Genomic DNA, 21,924 nt, shown 5'->3' on the forward strand with positions numbered 1-21,924 from the left:
CGCAGCTCTTGCCGCGCGTGCGCATTCAGGCGACGGGGAGGAGAAGAGGAGGATCGGAGGAGGAGAGCTCTCCGCCCACCGCTGGAAAAAGGTAAGTTTTAAACACTTTCCCCTTTCCAGAGCCGGGCAGGAGGGGGACCCTGAGGGTGGGGGCACCCTCAGGGCACTCTAGTGCCAGGAAAACGAGTATGTTTTCCTGGCACTAGAGTGGTCCTTTAAGTTACTGGGTGTCAGTCTTATGTCCTGCTTTTTTACTTCTGTATTTATTATTGCGTAGCTAAAGTATTACTGTAAACATAGCTTGAAAGACCAAATGGTCAGTAGGCCTGATTATAATACAAGATACTCATGCGTTGAAAGGGTTAAACTTGCATTTTTTTAAACATACAATATGTTTCTGTTCTTGTGTCCATGAGCCTGGCTTTCCCTATCTGTTATTTTTTTTTTGTCAATCTTTCTTTTATTAAGGCATGCGAGGTGGGTTACAGAATGAAGAAAGGGGAAATGTACGAGTGGTATGCAATATAGGGTTAATACAGCAACAACATTGAATTACATTTCCGATATAGTAATGCCTCATTTTTGTTTTTTTGTTGTTTAACGAAAACATATTATAAACAGGCTTATATTCCCCCACATGTCACCGATTTAAAGAGTTGGGTGATAAGATGAGGGGGACAAGTGTGCATGCATGTTTGTATAGGTAAACTTAATGTGCAGGTTACAGACAGGTTTAAGCTCCTCACACGTTATAATAGTTACAAGTTGGCAGACTAGTTGATTAGGACATGCATGCGTTCAAGTTGAACATGTGAGCTTAGTGTGCACATTATAAACAGGCTTAATCTTTCTAACATGTCACGAGGGTTACGAACTGTAAATAAGTCTTACTCGCCTGACTAGTCACAGTGTGCTATAGCAAACAATAATGCGTAACAAATAATAGGGTGAGACGTACAATCTATCTATCACATGCAACACTCTCACATGGCGGAGACACGCCAAGTGGGCTACAGGCTGGGCCAGGAGATACTGTGTGCACTGCGGTAGGATTAGGGCGTAAGATAGTAGAATTGCGAGACCAACATGGGCAATATAGAAATGAAGACTAAAGAAAAGAAAAGAAACAAATAGTAAAACGAACATGGGAGGTAGACAGCATGAAGTCATGGTCATATAACTGGCTGGTACCCTTGGTACACTGGGTCTGGAGAGAGTCCGTGTGTGGCGTTTAGCCTATGCCACTTAGAGTCCAAGTATAGTGAGGGCGCCTGAGAGCAGTCTCGGTTTCCCTCACCTGCTCACTCTGTGCGCGTTTCTGCGGCATGTGTGTCTCTGCTCCCCGGGTTGCAGCGCTCCCCCTGTGCTTCCTGGGTGTCCGTCGTCCAGGCGCCATGTTTCTTCGGCCCGAGGCCTTAGCAGGGGCCCGTGCCACATGTCCATTGACCCCATCAACAGGGTCGTGGGCCCAAAGGTCCGCCGGAGTGTGGCTGTCCCCTCGGGTGTATGGGTGGCGTGGAAGGATTGCCTCCAGGTGAACCCCCAGCTCGGAAGAAGTGTGCATGGGCCTGTCGATGGCATGGTCTCCCCATGCGGTGCGGTGTGTTGAACGGGTAGCCCGGGATTTGCACAGGAGTGTGCCCGGGAGGGCCTCTTTCTCAGCTCCTAGTCGGCATTTGGGTTTAGACACGGCCCGTGTTGGTAGCTTCAGCCGCCTCCCATGCCTGTCTGCGATGTGTTGTCTTCTCAGCTTTATCAGTGGGAGCTTTGGGCGGTGAGTAGGGTTCGCCGGGTGAGTTTTATGTTTTGCCCCTGTTGTTGGCGGTTGTTGTCGCTTCGGCCCACGGACTCCACGTGTCCGTTGGCTGTGGCTCACCTTGGGCATCGCCTGAGCTCGCGGTGGTGCCGGCTCTGTGTGGGTGAGTGTCAGCTGCAGTGCAGGGGTGTTAGTGCCTGCCCGTTGCTCCCTGGACGACAGCTTCGCCCAGAACTTGTCGAACAGCTCGTCCAGTTTGGCCTCCAGCTCCGCATTCTGTGAGGGCCAGGTGCACGTGGCGGCAGCCATGTTGTCCCGTTTCATGTTACTCCGCAGCTCGCCATGAGTCTCAGCGGTTGTGGGTAGGTTGTTGCTTTGCATTGGACCGGGATAACCCCCGCCGGTCCTGGGGGGGGAGCAGGGCATCTGTTGGGTCGTGCCTCCAGTGTCTGGGCGAGGAGAGCGGCCGCCTCTCCCCGGTCCCATCCCCCGCAGGCCGCGGCTTTCCATTCTGGGTGTCTGATCCGTCGGGCACTCAATTAGGGTTTCAAGTTTGTTGCCGGGTCACCCCTGTTGTAGGTGGCTGATCTCGGGTGCTTTAGGCTTCGATTCAGTGGGTTTTTAGCCCGAAATTGGCAAACACAGCGGGAGCCCAGCTTTTCTGCGACTTCTCAGTTTGCTGGCTTAGCCCCCTCCCTATCTGTTATAAACATCCTGCACTTGGGGGAAAAAAGAGCATTCTTTCTAAGCACCTGCAATTTTTAATTGGGTTCCTAAGTCTAAGACGTCACTTGCATCAGTGAACAGGAGACTAACTAACAGAATTGCGTAAGGGTATATGAAAAAATGATACTTTTGGTTCTGAGACTTTCATGATTGGTTAATGTTCCCGTTGATGCTTACACCCCTAGACAAACTGTGTTTTATATGTACTACACAATAAACCTTTGAATGCTTATTGATAATCCATCAGAAATGGTGAGACTTCTTTGAGTATTCCCAGCATCTGATTACACAGACAAAGGAAAGCAGAAACGTGTTTGTGCATAAGTCCATGGCAGCGTAAGGGTTTCCAGGACCCTGTGGTGATTTTTCCAGCCTAACACCCCAATAACTCTTTCTTTAATGGAAAATACAATTTGCAATATGCTGGAGGATATGTCTGAATGTTTTCATTTATCTCTTAGATCTGATTTAATGGCAGAAATAACGTCCGTTAACAAAAATCGAAGTGAACTGGAAATCCACACAGACAAATTAGACACTGAATTAACCGTTTACTAGAAGAGAACGTCAATATATTGAGTACCGAATGAGACTCCCAGAGAAACTATTCTGAGACTGCATATTTATCACATTAAAAAGCAATGGATGTCTAAAATGACACAGGGATTTAAACTACCTGATCAATGCAAATTTTAAAACATTTCAATTTATGAGATTCGGGAGTTCAATATGAACTGGAGGATTGGATAAGTTGTATTCTCACCGTGAGAGGTATTACGCAGTGTGCTAGTCATCATGAGAATCATTTTAACATTCTTTATCGTTGGTACCTGGTACCATCACACATTCACAAAATGAATCCTGGAGTTGCAGACAGATGTTGGGGGGGAGTGTGATGAGAATCTGCTACAGAATCTGTTAATAAAGTAGACAGAGTACTCATAAGAAATATTCTTTTAGCCACCACATCCTACTTACCCAGATATTGGAAACACCCTGCTATACCCTCTATACCTGATGTACTAAAGTTAGCATTAGAAAACAAATCGTATGAGATGGCTATTAGACAGCCATCTTTATTATGGGATTAGCTTCATTATCTGTGGACTGAGTGGGCAAACAAGGTTAAAAAATATTATCGTTTATAATTCAAGATATTCAAACTGTAAATTATTAGTAGTACAAACTTGTTTTATTTGTTTTACATAGATATAATTGTTTTATTATCATCGAGAAATATACACATATCAATATTGCACAAAAATTGCATATCATGTTTAGATCTAGAACATTAATAGACTCTTTACTGTACTCATATGTTTAAAAAAATGCATTAATTAAATGAACATTAATAAAAAATTGGGAAGGGGAAACTTGGGGGAAGTATCCATCTGAATTATTAAATATTACTTTACAATTAGTTAACAATATTTTTGCGCTATACCAAAGATAATACATTAGGTAAGAAACCAACATACTCTTTTCTAGCTGGGGCAAAGGGATTTCATAAGTGCAATCGTTGTACTGTCTGTAAAAACACAGACCCTTCTGCACTATCCAAAATTACCCATTTTACCTTCAAAAGAACTAATAAAACATACACCATCAATGATTTTATTAGCTGCAATACAAAAAATGTTACAGACTTTCCTGAGACCCCTCTGTTGTTGTCCTAGAGGTGCTCTGATCGCAGTTGTTTTTACGGCGTTGTGATATTAAGCACCCCTACCACAACAATTCTCTCTAAGATATTGTATTCTTCACTATGACATTTTAGACATTGCCCATTTAATAAAAGAGCTTTAAGGGCTCTTTTATTAACGGTATATTTCATTTTTTTGCTGTGATCTTTCCCCCACTTCCTTCTCCAAAACGAAATAAAGTCAGAGGTACATTGTTCATATATTCCAATGTGAACAGCCTGTTTGTCATGAAAATGTATTTCCATGGCGTGAATCGTGATGACTCTTCAGCGCTCTCTGTTAAAAACTGAAAGTGAAAAATGATTTGCTTTGTAGAATTACAAAATGCAAATAAGGAATTTGCAAATAACTGACCAGTTACCTCCGTATATCTCTCTTTCCATTGGTTAGAAAGATGTGATTGTATTATATATGTGATGCATTATTATGTTGTTTGTTCTTCAAGTTATTTATGTTTGGTTTTATATATATATATATATATATATATATATATATATATATATATATATATATATGGATTTCACCACATATTTAAGGACAAGTCAACAAAGGCTAGTCCTTGTCCAAAATAAGGTAGTGTGTGTAATTTCCATTGGGATCGGTGTGTTCTGTTTGATTTGTTCAGGAATCCAACTAAAATAATTTTAGGACCTGCAGGCTGCACTAGTCTCTTATTTTCAGACAAAGTTAAGAAAGAGCTAGGCATGAGAACCACAAGTGCCTTTATAAAGGCAGTAGTTGGAGATAGTGTAGGCAGAGGTGTTGATACCTGACCAGATGGGATGATACCTGCCTGAAAGGAGAGAGCTGCAGCCTGGTCTGGTAAAAGAAGTTCTCAGCAACCCGAGTCAAGCTGCAGTGACTTGTTTTAAAGAGTCCCAGGGTCCCTAATAGCAGCTAGGGAGTTGTCCTGGTGGAGGAACCCAGTCGGTGGAACATGGATGTTATAACGCATGATTCAGCTAACCTAACACCAAAAGGGGCAGCATAACTTAAACTGCAGGCAGCCATGTATTTGTGCATCAATATGCAATTGGTATGAAAGACTTATCTAATGGGCATTGCAGCCAGAAGGGGGAAAAAACATTGGGCATAGGGTGCAAGGACAGTTTAGAGCTGAAATGAGTGGTCTGTCATGGACATCATTGGTGGCTTTTTGACAGAACACGTCAGTCATGTTGCTGTGAAAAGAGTGACTCTTAAAATGAAAACAAAATATATTCATAGATTCACTTTGTATTGCTGTAATTTCAGATATAAACCACAGCAGAATCATGGAGCTTATGACTGTTGTAAAGAGGACCTTATCACAGCTGCATGAGGAGAATTTACAGGCTTACCATAACCACTTCCACTTGGGACTTCTAGCTGTAGTGGGAGCCTTGTACACTGCTCATAAAGCCTTTTATGTGCTATGCCGCTGTTACCATGCAATCAAATTTCACATCAGCATTCGTATGTTCAGTAAAACTTTCCTGGCCAGACAATACGGCGGGTGGGCTGTTGTTACTGGTAAGTTTGTAGCAAGAGAAGAATTGCATATAGCAGGTTAACAATCACAAAGTATCTCTGTTTCATTTCAGTTCTCAATAAGCCAATATTTGTTGATGACTTCGATACGTCAATTGCATAACGTGATCAGATGTTATTTGGTTTTAATTTTAGTTAAAATCTAGTATCATTGGTAAGGATCAACATAATTCCCAAACTACCTCTATAGTTAATTAAAAAGCTTGCTTTACTAAAATGTAAAATATTAAATGTGTTCTACTCATTCCTAAACCTTTTTTTCAGGGGCCACGGATGGTATTGGGAAAGCATATGCGGCAGAGTTGGCCAGCTTTGGCATAAATATCATCCTGATCAGCCGCAATAGAGAGAAATTACAAATGGTGTCTGAGTCCATTGCTACAACCTATGGAGTTAAAACCAGCTTCATAGAGGCCGATTTCAACAAGGGCCGGGAAGTGTTTCCTGCCATTAAGGAAGCTTTGAAAGATGTTGATGTTGGCATCTTAGTGAACAACGCTGGGGTGTGCTATGAGTACCCCCAGTATGTAACTGATGTTCAGGAGGATAAAATTTGGGAGATCATTAATGTCAATATTGCTGCAACCACTATGATGCTGCACATAGTTCTGCCGGGTATGGTACAGCGAAAGAAAGGAGCAATTATCAATGTGTCCTCCGCAACCGCCTGCTTAATATGCCCTCAATTTACTATATATGCTGCTTCCAAGGTAACTTTGTGAATCTATTTTTCCCCTATGGATGTTTTAACCCCTTAAGGACACACGACGTGTGTGACACGTCATGATTCCCTTTTATTCCAGAAGTTTGGTCCTTAAGGGGTTAAAGGGATTCCCCAGTGCCAGGAAAACAAACCCGTTTGTCTGGGTGCCTACAGTGTCCCTTTAATACTTAAGCAGGTACAGGCTGTAAAGAAAATATGTTATCTATTAAGAAAATACAAATATAATAAGGGTGATGGTGAGGAAGGTTCTCTTAGAGAACAGCTCTTTAACACAACACCAAAATGTGACAGGTCTTCGATCCCAAGCTCCACTCCCTGCATCTGCATCTTTGTTTCTCTCCATACAGACTAATTTACAAATAAAAGTTCGGAGTAAGTGCAGGACAAGACCACATATGTAGGGAACACACTCAAGACAACCCACATTTCAGAGGCTAACTTTTGGTGATGCAACAATAACCAACTTATCTCTCAACCAAAACAATCGACAAAAAATATCAAATGTTTTTGGTTGTTTTGTTTCTTATCTCCAACTGGATTTAGTTTCAGCCAGAATTTAAGCAGCCGTACCTGGGACAGCTGTTTGAAATTAAACCAACAGTAAATGTGCTTTGCAAGCACCAGAGCAGGATTAACAAAAAAGTGGCCTTAAGTAACCACCTAGGGCCCCTGGGGCTAGACAAGGGTGACGGAACAAGGATATTAGAAACATAGAAACATAGAATGTGACGGCAGATAAGAACCATTCGGCCCATCTAGTCTGCCCAGTTTTCTATTGTTTTTTGCCCCCTTATGTGGAAAATGAATGGGGGCCCGAACTGGTAACCTGCATAGGCCTCTGTGAGATCTTAATCCTACTCCAGTAAGCAGTCATTGAAAAAATAAATAAATAAAAGCCAATTGGGGTCAATATCACCTGCATATAAGTATAAGGCAACTCTTAAACCTCCCTCATGCCCCCAACCACCATGTTAAACAGTAAACAGCCTTTCACTGTTCACTGCAATAATAAACTCGGAACTGGCCAACTGCCCAATCATCATTAACAGACAAGGGGGATCTTGCACAAGTAGAGGCTTCATATTAAAGTACAGAGGGGAGGGAACAGATCACAGATAAGTGAGATTTCCCTGTCGGAAACACTTATAAGCAAAACAATCAGAGTGCTCTGACTGAGATTTCATAGCATAAGACAACTCTCGATAGACCAATATGGATTGTTTTTATTGTATCAAGGGTACAGGGTTAATTTATTTTGTTTTTTTATTTTATTTTAATAGTAGCGTTGGATGAATTTTTTAATGTTTTTTTTATTTGTATTTTATTGAGTTGATACCATCAGTATACAGCTTTTCCATTGTATGAGAAAAGAATGAACATATGCCTGGTGATAATAACAAAATAAATGGGTATATCATCTTAAATACATTTGACGTAACATTATCGAGCTGTCACATAGAAATCTATTCCACTGAGGTATTTTGTGGAGCGTTCTCTCCTGGCCGTCAAAGCCAGCTTCCTCTTCTCTGTTAGGATGGAGAATGGGATGACTGCATAGATAGCAACAGTGTCCCCCCCATATTGTATCGTCCCAATCTCCCTTGAGCGGTTCAGGATCGCTGATCTCACTGAGACATCCGGGTCACTGCAATTATGTCTCTGGATGCTTCATTCTGGCTGTGGTTGACGTCCGCACTCTGAACGTGGAGGTTATCATAGGTTGGTCAGGGTTGTCCTTAATGTCCATGGAGGCTATTAAATCATTAATAAATGTGAGTAGTGTCTTGTTATGTACTTTTTCTGAGGTGTAGGTTTGTGGCCCTTCTCCAGGGTGGTCACCGTTCGGTTCAAGTGTTGCTCATGGGATTGAAGGCTTTCTAGTTTGCCAACTGTGTCCTGTAGGTGTTTGGCTCTGAAAGCCTCTCGTCCCTCCAATTTCCATACCTTCTGGTGGACTACACCAATTTTGGCCTGGGCCACCGGAAGGTCTTCATTACAGACCCTCCGGAGGTCAATAAGGAGCCTCTTGATATCCCTCTTCAGTCAGGGTGCCTGAGACACCCTCCACCTTGCATGGATGGGAGCTGGACAGGTTGAACAGGTCCACCCCTTTTTTTATAATCACAGGTAAGGGATGGGGACTATGATAATAATAATAGTGATGACACTGAGTCTTCCATGTTTATTATCTTATTAATGGCTCCCACTGTTTGAGGTAGGGGTAGCGGCTAGAATGTCATAGGGGTACAAGGGGATGGACAGTGACCTGGGTCAGCCCCCCCTGTAAATCACATTAATCAGTCACTAGTCTTTTATGACAGAGAGCAGCCAATGGCTGCTGGCTGTTTAGTTGTTTAGTAGAAAAGCACCAACCCACAATATTGAACATTGACCCTCATATGCTTTTTAAACTATTTGCCTGCTGGTTGCTAGAGCTGCAGGCCAATAGTTGAAAAAACATTTTTTCAACACCTTTTATCTGTTTAGCCCCATTTATCATTTGCTAAAGTTTATAATTAAACTACAATAAAGTGTGAAGCATATTGTTCCATCTTCAAGAGGAAATGTGGATAAATATATCTGTTTTTGAAGGAATAGTGTAATACAAATAAATAACATGATGCAAAAGTGTTAAATTGACCTGGTTTTACCATTAATTTTATTTCTTAATTAACCGTCAATGGTCCTCTTGCTTTAAGACTTACCTGGACAATTTAACTGAAGCTTTATACCACGAATACTCTACCAAGGGAATTTTTATACAGAGCCTGATCCCATGTGTTGTGGTTACGAACATGACAAGTCCAATGTGTACATTTTTTAAGAGAAAGTCGATACTGGTTACTCTGGCTAAAGACTATGCCTATCAAGCCGTAAGGACCATAGGACTATGCCGAAGGACAACCGGATATTATTCTCACTCCCTCCAGGTAAGTAGAAGTAAAGAAACGTGGAAGATGGAGGTGACTGATAGAGACATTCAGAGTAACAATTTAGATAAGGGCTGGGCAAAAGGTACATCCCTATATGCTGTAGAACTACAACTACCATGATGCTTGCCAGCCTTTACAATGTCAAAGCATCATGGAAGTTGTAGTTCTACCAAATCTGGGCAATTACTATTTGCTCACCCTTGGTTTATGTGACAGACTGGTAACGAAGGACCAAGGAGCCAAGGTGTCTAGCTATTAATTACATTACCTGGTCAGGTACAGACACCAAGGTGCCGGAGATACATCCTTTGTTCTCCCTGGGGTCCTCCTGTTGAGACCCCAGGTATAAAAGTGTAACTTGTGACAATAAACAACCCTGTCAGGATCGGGACAGGGATCCAACACGCAAAGTACAAACAGGACAGGGTACGTATACCGGACCTTAGAATGGCCGGACTAACGTACGGAGAGTAAAGAGAATGGTCAGAAACAAGCCGAGGTCGAGGGAACGAGAGGACAGGTAAGCGAGGAACAAGCCGGGTCAAGGATACCAGAGGGAAACAGAGTAAGTCAAACTAGCCGGGTCGGAACCAAAGGAATAACTGAAATCGCCAGAGCACTGTGTGACTAGACAGGCTAGAACCACGACAGGGCAATGAGTGAATGGGAGAAACAGGTTTAAATACCCTGGTTACAGTGAGTATACCCGCCTCCGACGAGTCCTGAGTGGCTTCCAGTCACTTGAGTGACAGATCGGTCCGGACTGACGTCATGACGTCGGGCAGCGTGCCTGACGTCATAAAATGAGACGGATCCCTCGCGGCCGGCGTGAGAGTGTCTAGGGGAGCCGCGAGGGATGGAGGAAGCCGACCTGCTGGAGGAGTAAACTACTAAGTCTCTACCTCTTTCGGAGGTAGGGGCTTTAGGTACCCTGACAGTACCCCCTCTCAGATACGCCCACCGGGCGGAAGGAACCGGGACGAGACGGAAAGCGTGAGTGAAACGCCCTGCGAAGGCGAGGAGCATGAACATCCTCTTGTGGTACCCAACTTCTCTCCTCAGGACCATATCCCTTCCAGTCGACCAAATATTGTACTCTCCCCCGAGAGATACGAGAATCAATGATGGAGTTAACCTCATACTCCTCCTGACCCTCCACCTGAACAGAGCGAGGAGGGGCGATCGTGGAGGAGAATCTGTTACAGACTAGGGGTTTCAACAATGAAACGTGAAAGGAGTTAGGGATGCGTAAGGCTGCTGGGAGAGCTAGACGATACGCCACTGGGTTAATTCGAGTCAAGATCCTGTAAGGACCAATATATCGAGGAGCGAATTTCATGGAAGGAACTTTAAGCCGAATATTCCTAGTGCTTAACCATACTCTATCGCCTGGAACGAAAATCGGAGCCGCCCTTCTACGTTTATCGGCGTGTTTCTTAACCAGCATAGAATTGTGTAGAAGAATTTGTCGAGTCTGATCCCACAACTTCCTCAAATTGGCAACATGTACATCAACCGACGGTACACCTTGGGAAGGAGAAACCGAGGGAAGAATAGATGGATGAAAGCCATAGTTCATGAAGAAGGGGCTTGAATGAGTAGAGTCACAAACGAGATTGTTGTGCGCAAACTCCGCCCAAGGAATCAAACCGACCCAATCGTCCTGGTGTTCGGAAACAAAACAACGTAGATATTGCTCAATCTTTTGGTTAGTACGTTCAGCAGCTCCGTTAGACTGGGGATGATAGGCAGAAGAGAAATTTAATTTAATACCTAGTTGAGAACAAAAGGATCTCCAAAAACGGGAAACAAATTGGGACCCTCTGTCAGATACGATTTGGGAAGGTATCCCATGTAAGCGAAAAATCTCCCTCGCGAATATCTCTGCCAACTCTGGGGAGGATGGACGTTTAGGCAAGGGAATGAAGTGGGCCATCTTGGTGAATCTGTCAACCACGGTGAGGATAACAGTCTGTTTTTTAGAGATAGGTAGATCGACAATAAAGTCCAGGGCCAAACAAGACCATGGTTTCTCTGGTACCTCTAAGGGATGCAGGAATCCACTTGGGAGCGTATGAGGTTGTTTGGTCTTAGTACACACTTCACACGCAGCGATGAAATCTTTAGTATCTTTACGTAAAGCAGGCCACCAGAAGTCTTTAGAAATCAACGCATACGTCTTGCGGATACCAGGATGTCCCGCCATCTTGCTGTTATGGAAACATTGCAACAGCTCCAGTTGAAGAGTAGGAGGAACGAAATGTCGACCCTCAGGAGTCTGTTTAGGTGCTAGATGTTGCAGCCTAATGATCTCGGCCAGTAACGGGGAATGAATCCTGAGATTCGTATTAGCAACAATCTTGCATTTAGGAACTATAGAAGAAAGAATCGGTTCAGATACAGTGAAAGGTTCATATTGTCGAGACAAAGCATCGGCCTTAGAGTTCTTAGAGCCAGGTCTGTAAGTAAGCACATAATTGAAATGAGTCAGGAATAAGGACCAACGAGCTTGCCTAGAGGACAAACGCTTAGCCTCCCCAATATAGGACAAGTTCTTGTGGTCCGTCAAAATAGTAACCGGATGTAAGGTGCCCTCCAATAGATGTCTCCACTCTTTCAAGGCTTTAATGACTGCTAACAATTCCCTGTCTCCGATGTCATACCTGCTTTCAGGCCCAGAAAGTTTCTTGGAAAAAAAACCACAAGGATGTAACGGTTTATCCACCCCCAACCTTTGTGAGAGAACGGCACCTACTCCTGTCTCAGAGGCATCGACCTCAAGTAGGAACGGCAAGGACGTATCAGGATGGACTAATATTGGAGCAGAAGCAAAAAGTTCTTTGAGATTTTTGAAAGCAACGAGAGCTTCAGTAGACCAAGTCTTAGTATCAGCCCCTTGTTTGGTCATATTGGTAATAGGTGCAATAATAGAAGAGTAACCCTTAATGAAGCGCCTATAATAATTGGAGAACCCAATAAACCTCTGGATAGCCTTGAGTCCCTTAGGCAATGGCCAATCTAGAATAGACTGGAGTTTGTCAGGATCCATCTTAAAGCCTTCCCCAGAAATCACGTATCCAAGAAAATCTATCTGGGTCTGGTCAAAGCTGCATTTCTCCAATTTGCAGTATAAGCCGTGTTGTAGAAGTTTGTGTAATACCTTTCTGACTTGTCTATGGTGGGTCTCAATCTCTCTAGAGTGTATGAGAATGTCATCCAGGTATACAATAACACAATCCTGTTGAAATTCCCTAAGAACTTCGTTAATCAGATCCTGGAATACTGCCGGTGCGTTACAAAGGCCAAAAGGCATGACCGTGTACTCATAATGCCCGTAGCGGGTATTAAACGCAGTCTTCCACTCGTGACCTTGTTGAATTCTCACCAAGTTATATGCCCCTCTGAGGTCCAACTTGGTGAAAATCTTAGAACCTTTTAGCCGATCAAAGAGCTCGGTAATCAAGGGGATCGGATAGGCATTCCTAATGGTTATTTTATTCAAACCTCGGTAATCAATACATGGTCTGAGTGAGCCATCCTTCTTTTTAACAAAAAAAAATCCAGCCCCGGCGGGAGAAGAGGATCTCCTAATGAATCCCTTGTCTAAATTCTCCTGAATATACTCCTCTAAAACAGAATTCTCTTTAATGGATAGAGGATATACATTACCCCTGGGGGGCATGGTGCCGGGCAAAAGATTAATTTTACAATCAAAGGTCCTGTGTGGGGGTAGTGTATCAGCGTTCTTCTTATCGAACACTGCTTTTAAGTCTATGTACAGAGGAGGTATCTGTCTCCCTGTAGACTGGGTAGAACTATCTGGTGTGTTAATCATAGCCAATGGAGACACCCTGCGTAAACACCTCTCCTGACAACCCTGGCCCCATGAGATTATCTCCCCTAATTCCCAATCGATAATAGGGTTATGTCTCTTTAACCATGGGTAGCCCAGGACTATGGGAACAGAAGGAGATGAAATGAGCATAAGTGATAAGTTCTCCTCGTGTTAGATACCAATAGTTAAGTTAATGGGTATAGTCTCACGAGAGATAACAGGCTCAAGTAAAGGTCTACCATCTATGGCCTCAACGGCCAAGGGTGTATCCCTTAACTGGGATGGGATAGTGTGTTTAGTAGCAAAGACTTGGTCGATAAAATTCTCAGCAGCTCCGGAATTCTCAGCAGCTCCCACGTTAAAGAAATTGGTAGCAGAAGCCTGTGATCTTTATAATTATGCGTAGAGGACAAAATAGAAACACCCAAGGCCTGTCCTCTAGAGAAACTTAGGTGCGGGCGTTTCCCGAGCGAGTAGGACAATTCAGACGCAAATGACCTCTGGCTCCACAATACATACATAAACCCTCCCTTCTCCTGTACTGCCTCTCCTCTTCAGAGAGGCGAGTATTGCCTATCTGCATAGGTTCAGGATACAGTGAGGTATTGGAATCAGGACTTTGAAATGTAGGGGCTAATTTAAAGGCAGGTCTGAAGTTCCTCTCTCTAGTGTTCTGTCTCTCTCTTAAACGCTCATCAATACGAGAAATGAACGAAATTAAGTCCTCTAAATTCTCAGGAAGCTCCCTAGTAGCAACCTCATCAAGGATAATATCTGATAGCCCGTTCAAAAATACATCTATATAAGCCTGCTCATTCCACTTGACTTCTGCCGCCAGAGACCTGAACTCTAGTGCATAATCCACAAGTGTTCGGTTCTCCTGTCTCAGGCGCAACAGTAATCTGGCTGCATTAACCTTCCTACCAGGAGGGTCAAAAGTTCTTCTAAATGCAGCTACAAAGGAATTATAATTATATACCAATGGGTTATCATTCTCCCATAGTGGGTTGGCCCATCTCAGAGCTTTCTCAATGAGTAGGGTGATAATAAATCCAACTTTCGCCCTATCTGTGGGATAGGAGCGAGGTTGTAGTTCGAAGTGGATACTAATCTGGTTCAAAAAACCACGACACTTCTCCGGTGAACCACCATAACGTACAGGTGGGGTAGTACGGGAAGAGGCACCTACAGTGGCTACCTCTAGACCAGAACTTACAGGAGAGATGGAAGTAGTATGGATCTCCTCAGGTGGGTTATTGGCACGAGATAATAGCGCCTGTAGTGCTAGTGCCATCTGGTCCATTCTGTGTTCCATGGCGTCAAACCTGGAATCAGAGGGACCAACCTGACTGTTTGTACCTGCAGGATCCATTGGCCCTGTCGTAATGTCAGGATCGGGACAGGGATCCAACACGCAAAGTACAAACAGGACAGGGTACGTATACCGGACCTTAGAATGGCCGGACTAACGTACGGAGAGTAAAGAGAATGGTCAGAAACAAGCCGAGGTCGAGGGAACGAGAGGACAGGTAAGCGAGGAACAAGCCGGGTCAAGGATACCAGAGGGAAACAGAGTAAGTCAAACTAGCCGGGTCGGAACCAAAGGAATAACTGAAATCGCCAGAGCACTGTGTGACTAGACAGGCTAGAACCACGACAGGGCAATGAGTGAATGGGAGAAACAGGTTTAAATACCCTGGTTACAGTGAGTATACCCGCCTCCGACGAGTCCTGAGTGGCTTCCAGTCACTTGAGTGACAGATCGGTCCGGACTGACGTCATGACGTCGGGCAGCGTGCGTGACGTCATAAAATGAGACGGATCCCTCGCGGCCGGCGTGAGAGTGTCTAGGGGAGCCGCGAGGGATGGAGGAAGCCGACCTGCTGGAGGAGTAAACTACTAAGTCTCTACCTCTTTCGGAGGTAGAGGCTTCAGGTACCCTGACAAACCCTTCACTAAGTCTCGGATAGTGTTTGGGTGTGACAGTTATTACCCAGCGGCAAGGAGCTCTGGGGCTATAAACACAAGGGAAAGACAGACCATAGCGGAGGCAACCCTGCTAGTTGTGGGTATACCGCCACCATTTAGATCATATATACATAGAAGAAAATATACACTGATCAGCCACAGTTAAAACTGTCATACCTCCGATAGCCGGCAACGATTTTAGTCTCTGGTGGGAGACGCTCAGAAGCCTCAAAGTCCGGGGATCTGTGTTTCTTCTGCCCGTTACCTGGTTTCAGCTGCAGGACATGCTCCTAACGTCACAAGGGTTGCAGGATTGTCAGGTAACCACGGCAACCCCGTGTGTAGGGTAGGCGTCCTTAACCCTGCAAAACACAAAATTTTTAGAATAAAATAATTTAAGCGTCATAATTAGGGGAGAAAAAACGGGTCGCAAGAGTATTCTGAGAACGGACAGCAACTGAAATAGCCTGCCCTTCGGTAGGTCCCCGCTCAGAACTCAAGCTGGTTTTAGCTCATCTTGTGCCATTACAGAGAGAACATATCTGAAGCATATCAGACTGGTCCCATCCATACGGGTAGTCCAGATCCGAAATGCCAGCAAGTTCTCTCTGCACGAGAGATACAGCAACCCCAGACGATCGTTTCAGCCTTGTTAGGCATCATCAGTGAGGCATAGCTAATATCTCTCTAGGCACCGTGAGCAAGGGGTCCACGTCTGGATTACCCTTTAAACTTATGGAGAGAAAAAACAGGTTTTTACTCTCCACAAGTTTAAGGGATAATCCAGACGTGGACCCCTTGCTCATGGTGCCTAGGGAGATATCAGCTATGCCTCACTGATGATGCCTTACAAGGCTGAAACGATCGTCTGGGGTTGCTGTGTCTCTCGTGCAGAGGGAACTTGCTGGCATTTCGGATCTGGACTGCCCGTATGGGTGGGACCAGTCTGATATGTTTCAGAGAAGTTCTCTCTGTAATGGCACAAGATGAGCAAAAAACAGCTTGAGAACTGAGCGGTGACCGACCGAAGGGCAGGCTATTTCAGTTGCTGCCCGTTCTCAGTATTCTCTTGCGACCCATTTTTTACTCTCCACAAGTTTAAGGGATAATCCAGACGTGGACCCCTTGCTCACGGTGCCTAGGGAGATATCAGCTATGCCTCACTGATGATGCCTTACAAGGCTGAAACGATCGTCTGGGGTTGCTGTGTCTCTCGTGCAGAGGGAACTTGCTGGCATTTCGGATCTGGACTGCCCATATGGGTGGGACCAGTCTGATATGTTTCAGAGAAGTTCTCTCTGTAATGGCACAAGATGAGCAAAAAACAGCTTGAGAACTGAGCGGTGACCGACCGAAGGGCAGGCTATTTCAGTTGCTGCCCGTTCTCAGTATTCTCTTGCGACCCATTTTTTACTCTCCACAAGTTTAAGGGATAATCCAGACGTGGACCCCTTGCTCACGGTGCCTAGGGAGATATCAGCTATGCCTCACTGATGATGCCTTACAAGGCTGAAACGATCGTCTGGGGTTGCTGTGTCTCTCGTGCAGAGGGAACTTGCTGGCATTTCAGATCTGGACTGCCCGTATGGGTGGGACCAGTCTGATATGTTTCAGAGAAGTTCTCTCTGTAATGGCACAAGATGAGCAAAAAACAGCTTGAGAACTGAGCGGTGACCAACCGAAGGGCAGGCTATTTCAGTTGCTGCCCGTTCTCAGTATTCTCTTGCGACCCATTTTTTACTCTCATAATTAGGGGACACTTCCTTTTCCCTTCTCCCTCCTACTCCCTTCCTTCAGACCACTTCATGTGATTTGGCGCAATGTGATGATGCTGTCCAATAATGTTTAGTTTCACTCTTTACATATTTACCTTTTCCTGAGATATGTCATGGTCTCTGTTACCTGAGAGCGTGTTCTGAGATTGTTTGTATTCATGTTACTGACTTTCAACTGGCTTTGTTCTGGCCATTCTATTAACTGGTATCCTTGACCTCTGCTTGTTTATTTGTTTATGTGTATTTCTAGAATCCTTGACCTCATCTTGTTTTCTACTTTGCAATTTTCGCCTATCTTGGGCATCACGTTATGCCCAGCCACTCTAAGGTCCGGTATATGTAACCTGTGCTTCCAATTTGCTAATTTTATCTCTATTCTCTGCGGGTAATGGTCACTTCATTCTGACAAAAAAAAAAAAACTTACAGGTCAAGTGAATAATATTGATAAGATAATAATATTGATTATTTTGTTACTATTGATTATATTGTTACAAGGAGTGGAATAAATTAGGCAGCAAGTGAACAGCCAGCTCTTGAATTTCCTGTGTTTGAAGATCTGAGTGACTTTGACAAGATCCAAATACTGATGGCTAGATGACTGGGTCAGAGATCTTCAAACGGCAAGTCTTGTGGGGAGTACCCGGTATGCAGTGGTTAGTACCTACCAAAAGTGGTACAAGGAAGGATAACCGGTAAACCAGCATCAGGGTCACGGGTGCCAAAGGCTCATTGATGCATGTGGGGAGTGAAGCCTAGCCCGTCCTGGTCCATTCTCACATACAGCTACTGTAGCTCAAATTGATTAAAAACATGATAGAAAAGTGTCAGAACACACAGGCTGGTCATATTGCCTACGAGGACCCTGACAACCGCCGAACGTGCCTTCAATGGCATTGTGATCATCAGAACTGGACTATGGAGAAATGGATGATGGCTGCCTAGTTTGATGAATCACATTTTCTTTTAGATCAGGTGGCTGGCCAGTTGTGTGTATTGTTTACCTGGGGAACAGATGGCAGCAGGAAGCACTGTGGGAAGAAGAAAGGCTGGCAGAGGTAGTGTTAGGCTCAGGGCAATGTTCTGCTGGGAAGCCTTGGGTCCTGGCATTCATGTGGATGTTACTTTGACACATATCAGCTACCTAGAAATTGTTAAAGACAACAGCAGGATAATGTACATTGTCCCACTGGAAAAACTGTTCAGGAGCGATTTTAGGAACATGACAGAGATCACGGTGTTGCCTTAGCCTCCAAATTCCCCAGATATCAATGCAATTGAGCATCTGTGGGATGTGTTTAAACAACAAATACAGTCCATGGAGGCGCCACCTAGCAGGACTTAAAAGGATCTGCTTCTAATGTCTTGGTGCCAGCTACCACAGGACACGAGTCCATCGATCCTCGATGCATCAGACCTGTTTTGGCAACTCAAGGCGGACCTACAATATATAAGGTAGGTGGTTTTAATGTTGTGGCTGATCAGTGTAAGAATATGAAGAAATTGTGAGAGAATGAACTGATAGACAGATCTCCTGTCTACGCTCCATGTTCACTTCAGGGTGTCCACAGTCAGTTGATAGGATATAGCCCATGAATTATGTAGTATGTGAATTTGAATACACAGATAAGTTGTTTCCTGTATAAATATATTAAATCAGCATAAAGATACCATTCTAAGAAGTGAATGGGTGCATGAGGGCTATAAAAAAATGTATGTTTATAATGAATTTGAGTCATGGGCTCTTGAGTTCCAAGCAGTAGAGGAGTGCAACCAGTGGCACGTTCTGCTTTGCATTGTCTGCTGGAGGATTAAGGGACTTGTAAGGAGTACCTTGCAGAGGAGGTAAAAAAAAGTTGGAGTAAAACTTTGGTGTGTTTTTTTTTTTTGGGGGGGGGTCATTTTTTTTTACATTTTTTATTTTGACTAAGGACAAGGACACTAAAGAGTAAGGAATACAGCTTTGTATTCCTAACGCTACAGTTGTCCTAAACATACAGAAGGTTTAAACCATGGTTTCCAGCTAAAAATATATATCTTTAAGTTTTATATTACCCATTACACAAACCCTTTTACTCTACCAAGATCAATTGGGGTAGCCGTTTCCTCTGGCCAGTCCATAGTGTTTAGTTTCCACCTAATTGTATATGATAATAATTTAGCAAATGTTGTAACATTCATCCATTTTTCCTTCAGATTTACTTGGGAAAAACTATTCCAGAGTGGGCATGGATTTACTTCTTTAACATAATCTGTACAGCCGTTCGCAGAAACCATTTTGCCAACAAGAAATAAAGAAGAGTGTCCTCCAGCAGAACACGCCAGATTCTATTCTCAGCAATACTAAGTAGATGTTGTTTATCTACCCTCAATAATAAACTTGGTGAATTTTAGACACCCCTAACACTGCATATGCCTCGTCCTTGAGCTATATCGCATATACATTTAAATGCATGAAAACATGATATAAAATATTTTTGTTCTTTATAGAATGTGTGACTAGCTCTACAACAGATTTTTTCAGGTGAGGCCATCAGAGATGTGGCATCTTTCATGTACCATTTACCCATAGAATGTCCAGTCTTGAATGTATCACATGTTGCTATAGTCTTCCAATGTAGAACCTAGAATGTCACTATTGAAGATACAATAACCAATACGTTAGAATATAATGTAATATTCCCTACGGTCATGTTGAAAGGCTGGGTGTACTATGCTACAGTGTTGCAGCTGACATGTGCTTGGCTGCAGAAATGCTATGTACCTGTACCCTACAGTACACATTATCACATCAGGTGGTAAATATACATCTTGCAAAGTCTATACAAGGATTTTTCTTTTTCATTTACGTAATTTCTATCCAAATTCTACAAGACTTGGCCATCGCACATGAATTTCTATTTTCCCCAAACAATGCACTAAAATCTCCCACGAGTTATCCTTTAGGGATCTACCAATACATTTTTCCAGAGCCGATACCAATTATCAACTGTCTTTTTGGCTAATTGCTGATAACTGATACCGATATTCTGTACTGTTAAAGTTTTGAAAAAGCAACACAATTTCTACACAAAAATGCCTAGAACTGAACATGTTTATTGTCTAATATTTTTGTTTTGTGAAAAACCTGTAAACTAAACATTTAGAACTCGTTTCTTTTTGTCTCTGCATCCCTACACTACGAAGGGTCTCATCTGTGATGTCATATGCCAGCATGCTCCAAGAGATCAGATAAATGGAGCAAAGAGCATTAAAGAGCAAGAACAAGAGATCAGAGAAATGGAGCAAAGAGCATTAAAGAGCTCATATCTCACTGTCACTCAGAGTTTGAGTGGAGAGGGATGGGGCAGCCTTCCCTTATCTTCCCAGCAATTCTGAACATCACCAAACTGCCAGGTACTGACACAATGTACTAGCTGTCTGGAAATAGACACTAGGGCTAGCTCTGGTGGCAAAGGGCAGTCTGTTGGACAGACTTGAGTAGTAAAAAATTAAGACATTAGAATAGAGAAGAAAATATTTTATTTATATATTTTATATATATATATATTTGTAGTCGGGACATAAGCCGTTATAATAAGATAATACAATAATAATATAATTAGAAGTAAGCACCAGTCGATTGAAAGAAGGCCCACCCATTTAGTTGTAATTAAGGGGAGAGATGGGAGGGATGAATTCAGAGGTGACGGTTCTGTCATGGAGGGGGCCTTAGTTTTTTAGCTGGGTAACCCCTCGAACAATTACAGGCTACGCCTTCATATTTGTAGTCAGGGACATCAGCCGTTATAATAAGATAATACAATCAGTCAGTTGTGGTGTGCTGGAACGGACGTGTGGTGTAGGCCTGTAGTAAAAGAGGGCAAAAAGTTGATGTATACAAATAACCTTTATTACATACATGTTAAATGCTAATCTTAATTCCTGTTCTGGCTGCCGTATATAACTGGTATAAGCTGCTGATTTCCAGTGTCCTAACCTTTTAATTATATGAGCAGGGACATTGTGACTTGATGCCTCGGAAGCGGCTCCAATTCTGAAGGAGTGGCCAGAAAAACCAGAGGGGTCAAGACCGTGTCTAATGAAAAGTGTTCTAATGTATAACATGAATTTAGTAGTGGTTAGAAGTTTGCCATGTAAAAGGAGTAATGGCGAATTTGGGTTAAGACCGTCTAGTGTTAATCAATATGTGTCCAGTAATTTAACTGGACGCCAGGGATTACCGGTGGGGTAATAGCATAGTTTAGTAGTAGGTTTTTTTGGTGTGATTAATGGTAAGTACGTAATGGTCAGTATCTTTTTGTTGACTTATAATTTTCAGGTGCAGATGGTTGGACGTGATGCTATTGGTCGTGAATTCGTTTGGATGTAAGAAGCCATAGAAGGCTAGATAGGCTGCTGTTTTAATTAACAGATTAGTGCTGGTTTTAAAATGGATTGTCTCAGAGTGCACGAAATTTAGGCCCGTCAATAGGAAGTCTGGTATTTGTAGTGGGTTTGACCAAGTGTTGTATGCCTTTCAGAATATTCTTAACGGGATAGGTGGACATGAAAGGATTCGTGCTATGGTAGGCGCTTAGGATGTGATGTTGTATTCCTGTGAAGTAGAGTTTTATAGTGTTTAGTGATAATTTTAAGTTAAGGTGGCAAAAGGGGATAAATGCCACTATGGAGTCTAGGGAGTGTGTGTCGCTAGAGTTGAGTGAACCCGGACTGTAAAGTTCGGGTTCGTACCGAACATTAAGTTTTTTGGACCCCGGACCCGAACACGGACATATCATTGTATGTTTGGGTTGGAGTTCGGTGTTCAGCGTTTTAATGGCGTGCTTTGAAAGGCTGCAGGGCAGCCAATCAACAAGCATTTGACTCGTGTGCACTTAGAAGCCATCACAGCCATGCCTACTAATGGCATGGCTGTGATTGGCCAGTGCAGCATGTGACCCAGCCTCTATATATAAGCTGGAGTCGCATAGCGC

At 43.4% G+C, this 21,924-nt stretch overlaps 1 protein-coding gene across 1 annotated transcript; it reads left to right on the forward strand.

Moving 5' to 3' along the window:
• The first annotated feature begins 5,459 nt into the window (after nucleotides 1-5,459).
• LOC134578465 (inactive hydroxysteroid dehydrogenase-like protein 1) lies at nucleotides 5,460-21,320 on the forward strand. The gene is made up of 5 exons (XM_063437465.1): nucleotides 5,460-5,697; nucleotides 5,980-6,425; nucleotides 6,983-7,039; nucleotides 9,139-9,369; nucleotides 21,270-21,320. The coding sequence occupies exons 1-5, from the start codon at nucleotides 5,460-5,462 to the stop codon at nucleotides 21,318-21,320; spliced, it is 1,023 nt and encodes a 340-aa protein (XP_063293535.1).
• Nucleotides 21,321-21,924: the final 604 nt, after the last annotated feature.

This window comes from Pelobates fuscus, chromosome 12 (genome assembly GCF_036172605.1).
Source record: "Pelobates fuscus isolate aPelFus1 chromosome 12, aPelFus1.pri, whole genome shotgun sequence".
Classification (NCBI taxonomy): Eukaryota; Metazoa; Chordata; class Amphibia; order Anura; family Pelobatidae; genus Pelobates; species Pelobates fuscus.

Excerpts from the sequence above, each read along its gene's own strand:
- LOC134578465 (XM_063437465.1), top strand. The coding sequence starts at position 5,460 with ATGGAGCTTATGACTGTTGTAAAGAGGACCTTATCACAGCTGCATGAG. Across the intron at positions 5,698-5,979 it reads CGGGTGGGCTGTTGTTACTG|GGGCCACGGATGGTATTGGG; the intron begins GTAAGTTTGTAG and ends CCTTTTTTTCAG. Across the intron at positions 9,370-21,269 it reads ATTATTCTCACTCCCTCCAG|GTGCAGATGGTTGGACGTGA; the intron begins GTAAGTAGAAGT and ends TATAATTTTCAG.